The sequence below is a fragment of the Oxyura jamaicensis genome, chromosome 3, assembly GCF_011077185.1.
Source record: "Oxyura jamaicensis isolate SHBP4307 breed ruddy duck chromosome 3, BPBGC_Ojam_1.0, whole genome shotgun sequence".
NCBI classification, from domain to species: domain Eukaryota; kingdom Metazoa; phylum Chordata; class Aves; order Anseriformes; family Anatidae; genus Oxyura; species Oxyura jamaicensis.
The window spans coordinates 92,359,575-92,380,660 of NC_048895.1; the positions used below are offsets into that span (position 1 = coordinate 92,359,575).

Here is a 21,086-nt window from a genome sequence, read left to right on the forward strand (position 1 = left end):
GTGTAAGGACAAAAGGTGGGGGCGAAAAAAGTAGAAAAGGAATGAAAAACCACTAGAGGACTCTTATATGAGACACCATTGTAGGCAAAGCTGATTTGTTCAGCTGAAACTGAGAAGAGATTACCAGCCTGAAGCGCTGCAATCACTCCTTTCTGTATCTCTTCCAGGAGAGCGAGATATTTCCCTAAACAACTGCTACTCAATCACACAAAGGAAGAACAAAAAATGAAAGCATTAAAGTGTTGAGTAAAACATTCTCACACATCTGAGTAATATACTGGGAATGGAAAAGCAGGAGGAGTGATGTAGAACAATACATCCTTTGCTTTGTGCAGACGACTCAGTAATGCCTATATGAAACAGGGTTACAGGTTTGCTTACAGGTGTTTCATCCTTTGCACAAATAAATCATCTTGTTAGCATCACCTTTTTGGAAATAGTGGTTTAATTTAACCACAAAAGCATCTTTTAAAATTACGGAAGATTTATTTTAACTTGCAAAACATTTCCTTCTTGCCAAGGCTTAAGAGCTGAGCACCTGCTATCTATCAGGTGTAGTTTGCTCTTTCCACCATAACTCTGAAACATGGCAGGCTGCTAGGCAGTACACTTTTGCAGGTGGCCAAGTTACCTGGCTTTTTCCTGATCCTTTATTCTGGATGTTTTTGCTTAATTGTGTTGTGCTTTGTTTTTTGTTTTTCCCCCCTGAAGAGCACTGTAATTCACATCAAAACAGCAGCACAGACATTTCCTTTTACTGCAGCTGTCAGGAGAACCCACTAAAGTTTTTTTGATTTGTTCCGATTTGTTGTTGATTTTTTTCTTAAATAATTTTTATTGAAACAGCACGTTTTCCTTTAACTCACCCAGATAATAAAAATAAGAGGTAAAAAAATTTGATGTCTTTCCCCACAAGACAATTTTTTCTGAGACACACTGTTAATACAATTAGCTTTTACAAAGGTGGTGGCAAATGATCACCAGTGGTTTTGAACAGCTAAGAATTATCACAGAATCACAGAGTCTTTTAGGTTGGAAAAGATCATCAAGTCCAAAAGATCCAAGATCATCAAGTCCAACCATTAACCTAGCAAGAAATAGCCAGATAAGAACTGTCCTTTTTCAAAAGCCATTTGCTACAAGAGAAACATAATCCCAATGACAGAATCCCAACAGATTCTGCAGCCTTTTTTCCATCACTCTGAAACCAAATTTAGACAAATTCTTGCAAGCAGAGCCTTGCCTTCACCTACATAAGGCACTGAGCACAAAGATCATCTAAATAGGAGAATAAAACATGCTATTCAATGTTAGATACGTAAAAGACATCAAAACATTGTCAACTTAGGAACACAGCTCCCACTCTAATCATGTGGAAGCAGTTTAATTTAGAGAGAACATAAAAGACTGCAGACTTCAGATATTCCCAGCTGAGAGCAGGGTGATGAGAAGAGCAGGCAGAGCAAGCCTCAGACATGCGGGCATCTCACAGTTGACCCGACATCATGGAAGCTGTCAGGAGAGATGCAGATCATTAAGGCAAACTAAGCACCACGTTGTCAGTGTCACACAACATTTAAAAAGGGGAATGGAGGAAGAACACTGAACAATGAGGAAAAGGAATGAATAAACTGAAGGCTGAGAAAACCTAGGTCCAACTTAACGGGAACCTCCTATGATTCTCGCCCCCATCTCTTCAGGGGAGAGGAAACTAACCACAATCTTCAGGCATTTGAAATAACCTGAATTTCCAAGAGCAAGCTTTCCAAAACTTTGACAAAATTCAGTAATCTTTTTATACCACCTTGTTGAAGCACAAGAACCAGATTTTTATTTTCTATTGAGCTCTGTGCAACAGCCACATCTTCAGCATGCGCAGTGCTGTGTTCGTGGCAAAAGAATAAGATGACATTCTCATGCAGCACAAAGAAGGAAATGGTTTGAGAATGTAGGAAGGAGACAAGGACTGAAAAGCTACACAAATATAAGAATTAGTTAACGTTTGGTTGGAGTATTTCAAGTAATAATGAAGGCAAAAGGATGACAATTCATAGGCTGGCATTTAAGAAAGAACTTGTAGTTTCTTCTTGCCCCCATGCAAACTTGAAACAGCAAGTTATTGAAAGCTTAGTACAAACTTAAAAAAAAAAAATGACACAAAGCCTGAAGTAGCAGCTCCACATGCTATCAGGAAGGCATTTTTATACACAGCAATTAAGAACAAGATTACCATGACTCAATTAACTTGTCTCCATTTTTATGAGTGTGGATTTCTTGATTTTGAGGTTACGATGTGAGAGCTATTCGCTCTCTAAGTGATTTTCTGTGCAAAAAAGATAAGAGAATTTTTATTTTCACAAAGAGTTTGCTCTCTAGGCAAGATGTCCTAATTAGCTGTATTGCATGAGAAGATTTTAATATGCTGTCAGCTATTTGATGAATACATTTTTTTAAAAAATCACATTAAATTGGATGTTATTTTGCAAAATGATATGGAAGGCTTACAAGTAAAGCACAGCAAGAAGGGTTTTGACAAAGGTTACTTTCAGCTGAAGCTACTGAATTAGTTCAAACTCCTTCTACAAGTAACCAGAAAAATAAAGTTCTGTGTGAAGGATGCATCAGACACGCCAAAGTGTACATTATTACCAAGAATATTTTCTTATCAACTAGAAAGTACTCCCAGGGGTGTCTGGAGACATGCTGTCCACATGCACATCCACCAGCTGGGATCTGCCTGCACACAATTAGTCAAATCCAACTTTCCCCCTTTAACGTGCTGCTCCCTGCTAAGCTCCCTGTGCTGCTGTTCGTGCTGTTTCCTTCATGTTGAAATGAACATTGTATAGGCAGGCTTGGCATCCTTTCGCCACCTCAGATGTTTTTAAACCCAGACAGGCAGGACCATAAAGTACAGGACTCATATTTAAAATGTAGGCATTAGGAATCTCAAAAAGTGCTCAGTCCCTGGATCATTACCCTACTTTTCTCCCCAGTAAACCATGGAATCATAAAGCTGCTCAGGTTGGAAGGGATCTTAAAGACCACCCAGTTCCAACCCCCTTGCCATGGGCAGGGACACCTTCTACTATACCAGGTTGATACTATCTATTGAATGTTTTGTACCATTAGTACCATTAAACCTAGGTGAAAACCTACCAAAGATCCCTTAGATTTGTTCTCTACCCACAGAAATTTATTTAAAAAAAAACTGAAGTAGGCTTGAGGTAGATATAGCATTAACAATAGCAAGAAAAACAAAGTTGATGCAAGTGCCAATCTCCAAAAACAATTAATTACACTGTACATCTATTAGAAAATTTTCCTTCTTACACCTTTGACTATCATCTATTTGTTCCCACGTCTGTTTGTTCGAGTTGAGTACAAGCTTGGAGAATAGTAAAGCAAAGGAGAAAAAGAAAGAAAGAAAGAAAATAAAAGATAATGGTAAAAAAAATGAGTAAAATACTATAGTAACACATTCAGCACTGCTGTAGAGAATTAGAAATTATCTTTTGAGAAATCAAACAGTCATGTTATAGGCTGGTAATTCAACACCAGTTTACTTATTTATATCTTTCTCTCGATTTTTTCAAAGAGAGATTATGTTTAGAGATACCTATTTAACATTGCATGGCATGCTAAGGCGATTGCTTGTTCAGGTTAAATTAATACTAGACAAGCTTTATTCAAAGATGCATCTCCAAAGAAAAACACAGGAAACAGTTTGATTTGACTTATTTTTCAGATGTAATCATTCTTAGAGTATCAGCTTTCATCTAAAAAAAAGCAGACATACATAGTTTGTTACTGACAGCATGGTAACCACGGTACAGAACCCACCTCCTCCTGCTCAGCAGGGATATCTGAAAAACAAGGGAGGGCAGTAAAACGTTTCCTGTGAAAGTCACTTACTTTAGGAATTTTTTCTTTACCCGTGACCTACCTCTGGAGTCTCAGCTTGACCAAGAGAAAAAACAATATGCAGGAGATGCTGAAGAGACTTTTGGGAGCCTTTCCTCCATCCCCTCAATCTTAAGATACAGAATAAGTTCAAAATAATGCTATGGAAACACCTCAGTTGTTATTAAAGACTGTCATACCATTCGCTGTATTATTACAGATGCATTAGAAATGAAAGTACTCTATGCATTTTATAGTATTTAAGATCAACATGAATAATGTACATACCCAGCATGGTTACAGTAAATATCAGGCCTCTAAATCTCAGTTTCCCTTATCCTGAGTCCAACTCCATATGTTTCTCAATGCACGTATTCAAAACCATAGCTTTTAGTTTAAAAAGGGAGAATCTATGGTGTATTGACATTTTTCTTCAGACACAAAGCTCTCAGATGAAAATATTTCTCCCTGCAACTTGTTTTCAGATACAAACGCTATTTTCTTTGTACCTTTTATTCCAGAATACAGCCTAAACAGGGAAGCTAATAGTCATGAAAAGGCTTAATAAATCTCTTTGATTAAAAATATTGTTAATGAATAGAAATTCATAAACATTAAAATATCTTCGTGTTTAACAAACCTTTATTTTAGCTAGTGATTCCTTTAACAAGTAGTTTTCAAGCATATGAGCTCTCCCATACAGCAGCCTATTCTTATATCTTGTAGTTTAACACATCAGACATCAAAATACTTGCTTTAAATTATCATATAGTTTCTAGAAAAGCTTCAGACTTATGGCAAAGTGGTCTTCTAAAACCACACAGTTTCACCACCACTATGTAGTCATGAGATTCTTACATTGCCAAAACCCAAGGACTCAATTTAATTGTGTTTCCATGTAACATCCCACAAAAGTTACAGGCTGCCTCATATCAACAAAACCTGATTGATTCTGAAACATCAACTATCCTGCTAATGTTGTAACAAAATGTCACAATGCAAATGCTATGCAGCTAGGGAGCCTGGAACAGGAGAGCGGTGTTTGCATGCTGGCATGCTGCTCTACCTAGACAGTTGACATTTTAGCACTGATCAATTTTCTCCTGAAAAAAAGTTCAGGTTTAACCTTTCACAACACGCTGCAAATCTCAAGTGCTGTACAAAATTAATAAGTAATTTTGCCAAGGCTTTTTCAGCTATAAAAAGTTATTTCAACAGCACTTCCTCTGAAATATGCTCAATAAAAACCAAAGCAAACAATTAATACTACATTTATCCCATCTTCCGATGGGATGTGCAATAGCACAATCTGCATGGAAGGCGATAACATTTTTCAAAACTAACAAAAATGTTTTTGACATGAGAAAATGCTTTTGCAGTGGGCCAATCGGATTTGGTACATAAAACATTTATTTTCATAAAGCACCACCAAACGCATGGAAGAAAGGAAATAAATAATATAGATTGGAGTTACTGGGCTCTTAGAACAAATGTAACAACTCAGTGGCATTTTCAAAGGACAGAAAAAAGATTTTCCTCATGAATCTCCAGTGATTGATACAGGTATCAATACAGGGCTGAAGTTTGTTTGTTTTTTTTTAATTAAATAGAACTCCCAACACCTCTGTTTGACCCCTTCACGATAGCACAAACCAGCCAAAAGCAACTCAGAGAACGCAGAGTGGGCTTTGATGTTTTGAGGAAAGCAAAGCAAAGGCAACAGCTAACTCAAGATTTACTTTACAAAAGAAATTCAGGTCCTAGCCTTAGCATTTTTATTTATTTTATTGTGAAGGAGGGAAGACAATGTTGCCATGAACGGTGCTGAAAAGCTGTATCTAAGAATTGAAAAGCTATATGTAAATAAAAAATATAGTATAAAATTCATGTTTATATACAAATAAAATGAACGTATATTTATTTAGGCTGCCAAAGGACAGGTGCTTCATGGCAGAAGAAACAAATCAGCAGTCAAAGACCTTGACTGCGAGCATGTCCTAGATACTTACTGAATACTTTAAGAACTTTGAAGAAACCAAACTCGACTAATTTCAGCCGAGCGTTTGCTGAATGCATTCGGAATAATAATTAATGTTTTCCTGAGGCATTTGCGTCTGAAAGAAATTGCTTTCTTTTTTTCCATTTGCAAATGTCTAGCTTTCATATTCACATTGTGGTATAAATAACATCTGGGTTGAAGATTAATATTTAGTCTTTAAAGCAGAATTTTTCAATAATTAAATCTTGTTTAATTGGTAAGTGAACTGTTGCTAGTTTTTGCATCATTACTTGTGGAAATACTCATTTCGCTTGCATGTCTGGGCACAAGTATGTAAATTAACTCATCTCATGTATTTTTTTGCATTCTAATGTTAAGCTAAAGTTGACAGATACCGAGATTCTCATTAGATATTTTTTCCCCTAAAACAGATTACAATATTGCAGGAAAAATGGAATTAATACAGTGTCTTTCAGGCTTTAATTATATGTAGATTGAAGTAGCCACTCAGAAAGCTACCTTGTCAGCAAATCCCAACCTTCTGGCAATGCTGCTTGCCGTAACTGGGATGACTCTTCAGGAATTTCAGCAACTATTTCACCACTGATCTGACCTTTACCAGTAGCTTTCTCAACTTTTAATTTAGTCCTCAGTCTTTCTGCTATCTAATTCCATATATCTAGTGGTTTTAAAACTAAGTCGAGTGTACTAAAACACCAGTCTTCACAGCAAGACTGGAAAATAACATCATTTGCTTTAGGTCACCACCGGCTTAATACAAGCCAATATTTCACTCCGTCTTCAATACTGCTTACAGCTCTTTGGCTGCATGCAGATTTTGTTTCTTTTCCTAGCCATATTTCTGAGCAGAAGCTTCTGATTGTTTGCTGTCTTTCTCCCAGTTCCACAAACTGAATATCCCAGTGCTCCCAGTACTGGGATCTGTTCTTTGGTTTCAACTGTACATTGCTGCTGTAATTAACCTGCTTCAAGAGAGCATTGGTGGCAGTGGGGAGGAGGGTTTCACTCAGAAGGCAGCGATTTCAACAAGGTCTTAACATTATCATTGTGACTATTTGCCTCCTTCCCATCATTCAAGAGAAGAAAATTAAGAAAACTAACCTCCCTGCATAACCCAGTAAAAAAATTTACTAACCAATATCACAGAGGAAACAATTAGCCAGAAAACATAAAAGACTCATTATTGCTTCATTAAACACCCTCATAAAGTCACATCAGAAATCACGACAGGTTTTCCAACCAAAAACTGCATTAGTCTAGCACTAATGCTATGTTCAGCAATACAAAAACCGTCTCAAGAACAACCCTAAACCATGCTTCTCCAAAGGTGAAGACCTAGAGAAGAAACTAGCATCTATAGCCCCACCCAATCCACTCCATTAAAATCTCATTTTCCGTAGTCATCATCACTACGACGTGGCTTCATCTACTGTTCTGCAAAGGAAGCCATCCCCAAAAAAATGAGTTGAAAAGGTATTACGTGTTTATCATTAATCTTGACAAACTGTTACTAAAGCCCTATGAGGTTTGGAAAGCAGTGCAGGAAATAAATAGGTCAGGCACTGTATAAAAGTCAGTTTTATTATCTTCAGAGATTTCATTTTCTTAATAGGATTTTACTACTAGGAACCAATTACTCTGTCCTTGTGTCTTATTACCGCACTCAAAGAAAGTTTTCCTTAAGTGTCAAAATGTGTTCCTATTTATCACATGCCAGAGCTGACCTGAATTCTCAGCGATTTGCTCTGTGACACATTGTGAACTTATTATAGCTACAGTCTGCAAAGAAAACTCTGCCGTTTTGGAAACGGCCTTAGAACTGAAAGCTGTGTCCAGTATTTTTCTACAACAAAAAGCACAAATCAGCCAAGTTCTGCTGATCCTCTCATCTCAGCTGTCCCCGTATCAAAGATGGTCAAACAGAATCGCAGTAGTTTAAACCAAATACCCAACACATAATGAATTAGTCCAGTACCAAGTGTTTCTGAACAGCTAGCAGCATTCCTGTTTTCCTTATGAGACTTTAGATTCTCTGTGCATCCTCAAAAGTCTGCATTTTCATCTGTGATGCAGAGGAATTTTCACAAGTACCAATGTTTAGCAAATCCAGCAAGATTGTTAAATGTTTACCAAGGAGTTATAAACACAAAATGAAACCGGTTTTTAGAAACAAGAGAGCATCTTCCTCTTAGATTGGTTTCAAGAAAAATAATTAAAATCTCAAAAATACTTGTTATTATGGACCAGGATTATTTACCAGTCTACACTGCCTGAGGCTATGCTCCTATTCTGTCTTTAAACTACGGTAAAGACCCTAATATCTAAGGAAAAAGGATTCCACCACCAATCATTTTCTCTGTTTAATGAGCTGGTCATATCTTCATAATTTACTTCTTTCTGTCCTTGAGAAAGTTACTACACCACTTCAATAAATGAAAGTAGTCTTTAAGAAAAAATTTGTATTACAACAGTCTGTGCAATGTCAACCTCTTACTTTCAAACCGCAAAAGAAGGCGTTTGAATTTCAGTGTTTTACCCTCTCAACATGTGGGTACTGCTTGGAAATAACTGCTGCGTTTCTAAGATTTAGAAAATACCCATCTTCTAAAAGTAAAAGGGCATTTGGAATACTTCTGCTTAGTTATACATATTTTACAATATTGATCACTTTTTTTTTGAGGTAGAATCAAATGTTGCCAACCCTTCAAAGAGTTTTAAGCCCTAGCTCTCCGTATGTTCAAGTATCAGTGACTATATTCTTATCTATAGTGAATGCTGCTAAAAGCATGACAGGCACTCCCGTTTCATGCTCCTAAAAATAAATAAATAAATAAATAAATAATCTGCATTTTTAAATTTTTTTACTTAATCTCAACTCTCAATTGCCAGCCATGACATTTCCCAAAGATGAGTAAGACTTAGTGTTTAAATATTTTCTCTCCAAATCAAAGGACATTCACATTACAGAAAATTACTAGCAAAACATGTATTTTTAAAAAATCCTTTTTAAAATGTTAATTATCCAAGTTTACAAATACTACATATATTTTCCTTCTGAATAAAACCAGGCTGATGTAACACTACCCCCAGGACACAAGTGCATGAAGCAGAAAACTAAGACTTCATAAAAACTAATTAACTGGTATTATGGAACACAATAGCATTGCCTGAGAACTTAAGTATGGTAGTAGGACCTCCATTTCATAGAATCACAGAATGGTTTGGGTTGGAAGGAACCTTAAAACCATCTAGTTCCAACCCCATGCCATGGTCCCAGCCTCCCACCAGCCCAGGTTGCCCAAAGCCCCATCCAGCCTGATCTTGAACACCTCCAGGGACGGGGCACCCACAGCTTCTCTGTGAAGAATTTCCTTCTAACATCTAACCTAAATCTCCCCTCTTTATTTCAACCTCTCTCCCCCTTGTCCTATCACTATCTGCAAAATGTTGCTCTCCATCTTTTTTATAAGCCCCCTTTAAATAAATTGCCAGCTTCGCCCTCTTTGCCACAAGCACAGATTGCTAATAGTCAAGTAAGTCAAGAAAAATCAAAAAGTAAATGCCATGACAACTATTTTGCACATTTTTCCCAGAGAAACGAGGCTAGAGCGATCTTGCTATTTACATTCACAGATGAGTGTTAGAATTAATAACTTTTGACCATTTTAACCAATCCCACCAGATTTGAGAGAAAAGAATCCGAAAGACACTACCTCCTGACAAGTTCCATGGGGAAATACTTGGTGAGAGACACCGGCACGTCTCAGAAACAAACACAAACTGTACAGAACAGCAGAGATTCCGAAAGGAAAACGCATCCTATGTCAAACACACGAGAATTTCAGAGCTGACAGTTTGGTTTTGTGCTGATACTTCAGAGTTTAACAATCCCAGGAAACAGCCTCCTGCCCAGATAACATGTAATTGCAAAGAACAGCAGACAGAAATAGAACAATTAACCAGTACCTGAGGTGCACCTAACACTTTTCAAGGACAAACTTCAGGAACAGGACCCCAGCAAAGTATCAGAGGGCACTATAAACAAAGTGTAGGACCCTGACCCTCACCAGCCTGTGTTTTTTGCAACTATTAGCTACCTGGAAGAAAGCCTGAAATCTCATCTTTAATGTATTGGACTTACTGTAAGATGACTGCTGAAATAATTAGACCCCAAAAGAATACGGGTACATCATGACTACAGCACGAGGACTGTAAAAAGACTATCAAGCCTGTAAACCAACAATGCACAGGAAAGATATAAGAGGCTGAAGCGAAGGAGTACACAGCTCAAAGAAGTGCCAAACCAGGTGTTATTACTGTGCTTTGAGACAGAAGCTACATTACTGAAACGTCTTCAAATAAAGGTGGCATTAAAAAAAGTTATGAGGTATTTCTGTTTCTACTCCCAAAACATTACTTTTTGAACAGCACCAGGACACGTTTTTAAAGTAAGGTCAACATAAGGTAAGCCAAAATCTGTGAGAAAATATCTTTTGTATTCTTGGTCCAGCACCCTTCAAACCACAGCTTATGATCCATTAGGAAGCAGGAGAACAGCCCATCAGGACTGGCCAAGTGGTCGATGGCACCAGACAGCAGAAGTTTGGTTCCTCCCAAATTGCAGCAGGTCACTGCCCCTGGGACACGGCCATACTGGATGCAGTTACTATCAGCAGAGCATCGGAGCCTGTAATTACTAGTTCAGGTGCTTCTAGTAGCCAAGGGCAGCTGAGCAATCACAAAGCCCTAAAGGATGTAAGCTGCTCACAACTCCTCGTAGCAAGTTCTCATGACAGAAAATCATTGGTGATCTTCAGAACCTGCCTGGACGTGGTCTGGGCAGCCTGCTCTGGGTGTCCCTGGTTGAGTAGGGGAGCAGATGCCTCCAGAGGTCTCTTCCCACCTCAGCCATTCTGCGACTCTGTGAAAATAACCTGGGTAGAAGATGGCTACCTGAAATACATAAACTGATTTCTAGATCGTTCAAAGTCATTTTCAAATCTAGTATCCAAAATAATGCCTGCATACAATTAAGTTGGAAGTGACCAGACCCAATAATGGGTCAGTCATTTTCTCTGTAGTTTATCATCACAGTAGTAACACATAATCACTTGTCAATGAAAGTTAACTAATTCTTCTTTATTTAAATCATACATCTTTAAGATTTATCTGGCAGTAGTTTGTGAGTTTTGTTTTTTGTTTGTTTGTTTTTAAAGAGCAAAAAGAGCTGTAAATACATCAGCTGCCACAATGAGACATGATCAGGACTTGATATCACCTTCCTTTTCAGAACAGCAATTATTAGAAAAGTAGACACCAAAAAAGGTCAGGTGAACTTCACACTAAATTTTGTCAGATGTGGTTTGTTTGGTTTTTTTAATACCCAAATATTTTCTTATTTCCTGAAATACACTGATGACAAGTCCTACTACACATACCTTCTATAGCACTCAGTACATTCTTGCTGTTGGACTTGATGATCTTCATAGGTCCCTTCCAACTTTTGTTTTCTGTTCCATCATCCCTATGAACATAAAAATCTGGACTCCAAATGAGCACTGTTCTTGGACTTCAATTTCTATTTTTACTTTTCTCCAAAAGTTACTGAAAATCATGTGAAAAACCCTACTCTCCATCCTGCGTAACAGAAGTAGCTTCTTTTCACGCTAACTTATGACCTCCTCGAGGCTAAGCCTGTACAGAATATGTAAGCAGGAGAAAAACTATCTGAGACAAGAGCAGTAAGGTTACTGAGGCTGGGAAAATAAAATTGTTTTCAAAACTGTACAAGAGAGAATTGAAGAGATTAGGAGAAAACAGAAAATAGTTCTGACAAAATGCCAGTCACAGTCACACCACAGTCCATATATGACACTGTTTAAGGAAGCAAGGATTAGTGGGAAATTATTTGTCTAAAAGATTATCTCTGTTCTCAGAGGGCAACTCGATAAGTCACAATGGAAGGGCACACACAACAAAACACTAACTGTATTTTTTATTATTATTATTTCAAACCTTCTGCACCTAATGCTTTTAATAGGTGACAGATGCAAGTAGCTGTACAATGCCTGAGCCTGCTTGGAAGCATCACTGGAAGCTGAGACCTTGCCTAACACCTGCCCAGCTCTAACTTATCAGATGATTCGAGTACACACTGGGAAAACGAGGAGAGCACAGATGACTGTTATGGGGTATGCTTGGAAAAATAAACTCTGGACTACATCTGCCTTGCTCTAATGGTTTAGGTATGCACATGACAAAAATAAAGAAGCATGGATGAACTCTTAACAGCTTTACATTCCTATAAGACATTTGGGACAGAAAGTCGAAAGATGACAGCATCTGAGGTAACGGCAAGTGCGCGTTAGCTATGGAGAAGATCAAAGGGGCAACATCTCAACCAGGCCAATGGCAACTTAAACCAAGCATGTGAATTATAGAACAACAAATTAAGTGAAAAATAACAGCCCTGGAGGTGATAACCATTAGTTCCAACACCACAAATAGCAAAGCTCAGGGGGAAGCAGTATGCATGGAAGCCAGGCCACCAGCCAAGGCTTGGATCCCTTGACCAGCTACAGGGCCCCGTTTGGAGACCACGGTGCCAGTGACAGCCTGACTTGAGAAGCTGCCTGGTTTCATACAAGTCTGTATTGTTCAAAGAATGTGAGAGTAGGTCAGAAAACAGAAATCCTAAAGCGATGTGATGGGTTGACCTCAGCTAGTGCTCAACTCCCATGCAAGTGCTGGCCGCGGTGGGGCTTTGGAGCTGGCTGGAACCATCGGTGTCTGGCATGGGACAGCCCCAGGCTCTTCTCATGGGGAAGCGGCTCCCCCACTACCAAAACCTTGCCACCTACATTAAGGACGAACAGAAATCATTATTCACCTGCTATAACCTTCCCACGTTATAAATACAATTTAATATTTATGCAACTGACTGGTATGGTTCTGCATTTGCAACTACCTCAATCCTATGATACATATTTTCTTCAATTAAAGGGAAAAGTGCTTTGCAAAGTGGGAAGAGATTCACTTACTTTGGGGTGGGGAGGTGATTTGTGTTTGATTTCTCCGAACTAGAAGCCTAAACATCAAAGGAGGCCCTCCCAGGGTCCCAGATCACCCTCCCATTGCTCTAATAACTATGCAAGGGGACCCTGAGGCATCTAATTCATGTACATACGAGACATCTCAGCTTACTTCAGCTGAACATTTCTCTGTACACATTAAATAGTTTGAACAAATGCCCTCCACAGAAAACCCAGTGAAGAAAATAAAAGTCAGCATGCAGTTAATAATTTAACAAACTGCAATGTTTTTAACTACGTGTTCAAAAAGGCATGTTATTGTTATGCTATTTTGCAGTTTTTAACTTGTACTTTTTTCATGGTTTTATCAACCGATCTTTTAGCACTAACTTCAGTGAAATAAACGATATATAAACACAAAGCACAAAAACTGTCCTACTGGCAAGCTAGTATTATTTAAGATGGGCAGCTCTTTCGTAGCATGAGGTAGGTTTTTGGCAAAAAGTGATGTTGCAGGACCATTTGCCTTGCTCTTGAGCTGGCAGTCTCTAAAGCAGTTTCCAAAACAGTGAACTAACCTAGTGCTGGACTGCAAGAACAATGCTTCTGTGCGAGCACAACCAGAGAGTAAGGCATTGCAGTCTTGCACCAAACAGGGAGAGATCAAAAGCAACAGAAAGTGCAAGAAGAGTCACAGAATTCAACTGTGCCACCAGGCATTTGGGCTGGAAACTTACACAAGCTTGACTGATGAGTCAAGCCTCAGACAACAAAGTACAAACTTCTGGGCAGCTGAATAACAGACTCATTCGCATTTTTAAAAATGCATTTCTACCTCCTCCACAGCAACAGTCTGATCCAGCAGTGACACATACCCTCAAATTTAAATTAATAGTAAATTCAGTGTTTATACCGAGAGATGTTTCATTTTCCTAAATTAGCATTTCCTTTGGATTGAAGTTCTAAATACTAAAAAATATATATATATAAATTTATAACACCTCCAACTGATATTACAAGCATTTAAATGCACTGTAAGGTATATCAGAAATGGTGATTAACTTTTTCTGTAAGCAGAAATAGTATTTCACCAGGACTAGCTTGCAAGTTGGCTTCAACACATACAGTGTAGTTGTGTGGTTGGTTTAGAATCGCTCAGTATGCTGAGCATTTAAATTCATCCTGCAGCTAAAGGAAATTTCTCTTTTGAATAACAATTAAGTAATCACACCTGACACAGCTCTTCAAGAACAAAGGCTTTCAGATTAATGGGTCTGTAGTCAGCAATGGTCATAAAAAAGCCTTTTCAAGTGCTTGAAGTATCTCCAGACACCATGGATTTTGGAACCCATCTGGGCCCTTCTAATCTAATGCTGCTTAACTGAATCATAACAGGGTTGATTGTATTTTCAGTTCAATGCAGAACTCAAGTATAGGCAGCAGAGAGCTAATATCCGACTCAAGGGTCACAAAAATGGTTTACAAATGCAAGATACTAACTGAAAAACAAAGGAAAGCCAACTTATATCACTAAGATCTTACGGTTATGATTTATAAAGTCATATTCTGTTCCTGAGGAAGTACTCTTTCTCTCATTACTTCCACTGTTTTGAGAAAGACTGTGGCAAACTGCAGGAGGAAACTTCATTACTGGAGGAAAACTGCAGAACTGAACTATATAAGAAGTGCTTCTTACAGACAAATTACGCCAGCAAATGTGCCAAATATGTTTTCAAGTCTATTTCATTGCTTTATCTTGCCACAAGGGCAGACAACTGAAAAATCAGATAAAGATGCACAAACCCAAACGCATGAACACATTCCAAATGCATGTATTTTTGTTACTCAAGCTTCTACCACTTTCTGGGTTTACCAGCTAGAACATCGGCAGTCACAGGCTTTCAACCCACTCCTGATGTGCAAGACAACCTAAACTTATATTGCCCTTTGAATCTGGTTGATCTGAGCTGAATTGAAAGCAAATCTGAAATACATTTGCACTTTATTCAACTTACACGTAGTAAAGCCATTATATAGGGAATCATGCTTAAAACAAAGCTGCTGCCTCCATCCATGCTAGATAAGCACAGCCCTCACTAGAGATACTATCACAAATCCTAAGGATAAAGTTAGGTTAACATGGAACTGTATCTGCCACTACTTTCCTTTACTATTCAAAGTCATCAGCCAAACCATGCCATAACACAGACGCGGCTCTATTACTTTCAGCCCCCTGTGTAGCTAATTCTAATTATTTTATTTTTTTTAAGCTTACAACAGAATTGGATTTGTTGCCAGGTGAGAAACACACAACGCAATATAAGAGAGACCTGATGAACTACTCCAAACAGGATACGAGTGTGTGGGATATACAGTTCTAATGTTAACACTTTATTTGTCGAGTGCCTTGGTAAGCTGATCTGAAATTTTTTTCTTGGCCTAGCAAAAGAAAAAAGATCTGGTTTCACTGACAGATCAAGAGAAAGCGATAAAGCACTTGGAACAATAGATGCAGGACTTTGCAGCAATGGCTTGCAAAACTGAGCATGAGGAAGTCCACTAAAAGACGGCATCTGGCACCTCAGGTTCTCCTATGTCTACTGCTGAGGAAGCTACATGATGCGATTGTATAAGAGAAGGTTAATAGAAGAGCCAAGAAAATTAAATGAACTTGTGCAAAACTTATTAACTCATGTTCTTGCGTGTGTGTCAAGGTATCGGAACAAGGAACAGTGACTGTACAACTATGCACCCACATTGAACATGGAAACATATGGTTGCATACAGGTACGCACATACATACCTGATGCTGAAACACACAAACAGATCGGTTTTAATACTAAACTCTTTTTAAAAAGACTATCCCAAACTCTAATAAACCTCTCCAGTTGCCATTATGACCCAGTATGATACAGTTGAAATTGAAGGCCTTTTGCAAACTCTGCTTGCAAGGCCCCTGCCCATCATGGGTTGAAGATGGGACCCGTGGAGGTCAGGTCAGTGAAAACACAGAACAGCTCCAAACTGGGGATATGAATGTTACATCTTCTCCTTGAGAAGTTTTAGGCACAACCCTGTGATTCTAGCTAAAAACTGTAATATGGCTGCATGTTATGTTTCCTGTAGAAAAGGCAATATCATAACTGTGCTGACAAGAATAAAAAGATCTGGCACTGAGAGTGGAACCACCACGATGCTAGAGCATCAGCACTAGTCTGAGTTTTTCAGGCAATATCAAATGCAGTAGATCTCTGAATATCCAGCTGGTGAAGTGCTATCTGTAGAGATCCAATCAGCTGCATTTGCAGGAGTATCACACACACACACACACTTCATCCACTTACAGAAGATTGTCTAGATTAGGAGTTAGATTAAGCTTAAGTATGATGACTGGAACAACATCAAGACCAAGAGCAAAGCTGTAATCACACGATGTCCATTAAAGCCAGACGTCCAGATGATGGTGCATCAGCAATAATAACACTGCAACACAAAGTCTCAGGTTGTAGAAGTCTTGAAGGAACCCAGAAGGACACTGGAGGAAAATGTCCAAATAACAACCGTTAAAAGTCCAACAGACAAGAAAACAGAAGACCAGAGTTTTCAAAATGGATGAATTGCTAGTTGATTAAGTAACACATCCTGTTTTATGGATAAAGAAATTAATGCTATTTGGAAAGGATCATTATTAGCTGGTTTGAAAAAAAATTCTGAGAGAAAGAATCACCGATCTTTTAAGGATGATACAATTCTCATGTAAACGATTAAAAAACGAACAAGAAATGCCTATTTAGCAGGAGTGCAACAACACTAGGAACAGAGTTAATTAAGACACTAAGGAGAAGAAACAAGAACGGGAATTGCCCACATAAAAACCAATGCTAAGCAGCCTATACAATAACAGAATTAAACATAATTGCTCATGTACAGCCAGATTTTAGTTGATGTTAAACCTCACAGAAAGAAATCTGATGACTCCAGGATTAACCTCTATGTCATAACATCAAGTGGACAAAATCAGTGGTACCTAACTGACACAGAAAGCTTCAAATGCACCAGGTGACATCTGATAATAGCAGATTAAAAAACAGAATGGCTACACATTACAAAACCATAAAAGTCTGATAACCGTGAATGACATAGGTAAGCAGATTCATGAAGATACAGTTAACATACATTCAGACTTAAAAAACCTTTTACTTAACCTTTTACTTATTAGCTCACACTGACAGATTCATAGAAATGAATCACAGAACTACAAATTACTGACATTTTATGTAATGTTTATTTGCATTTGGTGTATGCAAAGAAAGAACTCAACCTCTTTTTGCACATTCTGCATTACACCAAACACAACACATTTTTCCCTGTGTGTAGCAATGCAGTTGAACAACCAACCACAAGGCTACACTTCAGGCATAAGTTTTCTGTATAACCTCGTTCAGCACTCTCACGGTGCCCTCTGACGGCCAAGGCACAAGGTGCAGCTATAATCTCCCAGGATAAATTACACATCTGGACACCTAACACACATAATAACCATCATGGAAGGGGTGAAAACTGTAAGAAGAACGCATTGGCAGTTTGATTGTAAGTGAGACTAGATGCAGTAGCAAGACAGAATCTTCTGCCAGACCTCAAACATCCACTCTGTGCTGACTGGAACTAAAACTGCCAGCACAGCTTATAAAGAGAGTCAGTTTGTAAAACACGAAACCAATGAAGTTGTTCGAAACTCCACACTCAGCAAGCAAAACGTCTGATTAGACTGCAAGAGATAGGATGCAGAGCTGCAGTGACCTCAAGAGAAAGCTGGGACGTAGCATTAACTTTCAGGTCTTTGTCTCAGTTTGCATCTGCTTTTCTGAAAGGTTCCTTGAATTCAAGCCTAACGCAGAAAATGATGCTTTCACAGAGCTCACTTCAAAGAAATGAATAAAGACTGCAGACAAAACATTAATAAAAGGAAGTAAAGCTAACAAAAAATTTGACAGAATTACCTCTAAGTAGTTTGCAGTTTCCACCCTTTGGATCCTGCAAATTTAGAAAAGCTTTTAGTTTAGTCCAATCATGCAAAGAATTATAATTACTGTGCCATTTCCAAGTAATACTAAAACTGCATAACTATTTGTTAAGTGACAGGACACAGTAAACTCTACTCTACTCCTACTACTCAATAGGATTCCTGCCTAAGGAACAGGAAAAGCTGCCCTCTGAAGGAAGTGCTCACAGAGACCCTCATCCAGCTTTCTGCACAGGTTTGCTACCAACGCTGACAGAGAAACCTGTACAGAGCAGGACAGGAGCTTTCACTTTCCACTGCTCCTCAGCTCGCTCTGCACAGAGCACAGGGTGATGCTCAGGCTTTGTGGGACATATTCTTCTTTGCATCAACTGAACTGAGGAATCTCCACATGCAACCATCCAGCTCTTTAAAGAGGTAGGTAGTAGACTATGCTTCCCAAGAATTACTATCACCTCTGAGCTGTAAGTTGTTACCCAAAATCACTGATGTAACCACTGTGCTGACTTCAAGCACTGAAGCTTGGAAGAATTTCTCATGATTAATTGTCCCTCAAATTATTGCTGCAAGCATCTCTGCTCTTCTGACAACAGGATAATGCTGGTAAATCCTGCAATAAGAAAAAGATGTAGATGGACAGCAGTGCTATCCATTAGTTTTCCATTAGCAAGCAGAGGACAAGAATTAGGCCTTACACCCAAGTCTAAATTTAAGCAACTGCCCATCAGCAGATAATCCACAACACTTCCCTTTCTTCCTCCCAAAATAGATTCAAATCAAACATTTGAATCGGTTTTGATTGTATTTTTATTGTCTACACATTGAAAGACTGAAGTAAAAAGAAACCCAAACCTCTGGGACTAACAAAGCTGGTAACAAAACAACCTTCACTTCATTTTGGCAGCCTAAGTAGGAAAAAAAAAAAAGAAAAAAATCACGTGGTTTCTTCTATTACTTAAGAAGCCTTAAACACTGCATCCATGTTTATTCCCTTTCTTTCACATGTACCTTTATAAACAAAGGCTGTAGTCAGTAACAAACCATATCATTTTGCTTAACTCGTGACAGATGATGATTAAAAAAAACCCTTTGCCTTCTGATATTTGTTCAAGACAGAGTATTTAAATTAAACATCAATCCTTAGGGTAATGCTACTATTTAAATGCAATGGATTTTTTTTTACATAAATACAGAAAATTAAAATAAAAAAAGATATTTCACAAGCTACAATGTAAAATTGAAACTGTATATCTGCATTCATCCATTTCCCTGATATTTCCCCGTATTTTCTGCTATTCCATAACTCAGACACTGAACAGCTAATTCAGTGTCCTTTCAAAATCTACAGAGCACATTTTTCACTTCTATCTGGAAACTTTCCTGTAACCCTGGATACAGAATAATCCTTCATTATCTTTCAAAATCCATTTTTACCATAGAACATGTATATTACAGTATTTTATATATATTTTTAACCCCTTTCCTCAGAACAATGAGGCATCACCAGAGGGATGAGATGGATACAAAACAGGGAGATGGCATACCACGATTCCCACGACAGCCTGCACAGGCTGCCTGTAAGGCACTGGAGTGTGTTTTTACACAGCATGCTCAATTTTTTAAACTACTTTTGGGGCAAAAACTCTGGTTAAGTGTTATATATCAGTAGGTTTGTGTTTGCTTTGTTTTGAAGCAGCAGCAAGCTTTGCCTTTCTATTGTAAAACTTCTATTTAATTATACTGCCTTTGAAACACCCTACTTCCCTATTACCAGCCAAAATTATTCTGACAAATATTCACTTACAAGAACTACTAAAAAGGTCCATTTCCTCTCAAGCCTAAATATGTAGATTAGCAATTATTTGCAGAAGAAATCCATTAACAGATGAACCTCCCTGTGGGAAACTGCAGTAAAATGGAAAGCCACACAATGAGACCACCCAGAAATCTGTTGCAGCAGCACTGACAAAGACCAGCATTTCTAAGTACTAGCCACTTCACCTATATTTAGAAGATTAAAAAAAATATATAAACCAAGTTTGAAAAGCTAATGTTTTTCTTAAAAGTTCAAAACACTTAAACAGTGCAATCAGTAAAATTAGTATTTCTCTTTAAAAGTCTTACAGCAGAATTTCTTTTCAACAAGTTTTGGTGTAGGCATTTCTGAGATAAGACTCATGCATACTTTAATTTTATCCTTTCACTTGCTGCTTAAAGAAGTGCTCCAACCTCTGGAAAGCGTACACACTTTAATTAACAAAGTGTCATCTGATACAACAACCAGCTGTTCAATTTATTTCATAACTAACTTTGAGCTACTAACATTAGTTTCCCATTCTTCCTGCAGATAAAAAGGAAGGGTTTAAGCTATAGTCCTTCCCCTCCAGTCATACGATCTTTATCATTAGGAGGAATAGCAAAAAAAAACACATTAACATCTCATATACAATGTACATTCACTAGTTGAGGACATCAGAAAACATTACATACGTCTCCTCTCCATAATATGAGGAGAAATGTACGCAAAAAAAAATATTTAATTGAAAGGTAGTTACCACAAATTTTAGAGATTTAGCATATTTCTCCTTGCCTGATCCATAGACTTAATTAAACACTTGAGAACATGCCCTCTTCCTGTCCTTCTGCATTCTACATTTATTGCAGCCTTTTTTTTGCTTTTAACCCAAGTTGCCCAGCAAATTCGGCTTCATACAAACACAAGTGCAACTGAAACTGCCGACACTACAGCTGAATTCAGGTCTCAAAATAATTTGCATATTAAATCTGGTAACTTGCTGGACTCCAGCTCTTTCTTCAATGCCCAGTCTGACGCTCACTGCTGTACACGTTAATTTCTACAGCTACAAGACTTGGTCATTTCACTGTGACTATTTGCAACAGCCAGTCTTATGAGCATCTGTATTTGGTGTGATATTAAAAACTGTTTATAAACTAGGTGGAACTTTGGGGATACCTTTATGGTAGGCTGATAAAAATGCATGATATGCTACTTAGAATGTAACATCTAACCAAAGAACATGAAAAACATGGGTTAGACAATAAAGGCAATGAATAATGAATGAATACAGGTGCATCTACTCTTTGTGAT

At 38.1% G+C, this 21,086-nt stretch overlaps 1 protein-coding gene across 2 annotated transcripts in view; it reads right to left on the minus strand.

The window, feature by feature from the left end:
* PRIM2 (DNA primase subunit 2) overlaps window positions 1-21,086 on the minus strand; it is a 112,213-nt gene that overhangs the window by 59,231 nt on the left and 31,896 nt on the right. Inside the window, exon 8 of one of the 2 annotated variants that reach the window (XM_035322521.1) lies at window positions 18,433-18,587. The exons of the other annotated variant lie outside the window; for it this stretch is intronic. Coding sequence (XP_035178412.1) covers window positions 18,519-18,587 — 69 coding nt within the window. The 3' untranslated portion in view covers window positions 18,433-18,518. Of the gene's footprint in view, window positions 1-18,432; window positions 18,588-21,086 lie in introns of those variants that run through there. 2 annotated transcript variants of the gene reach the window in all.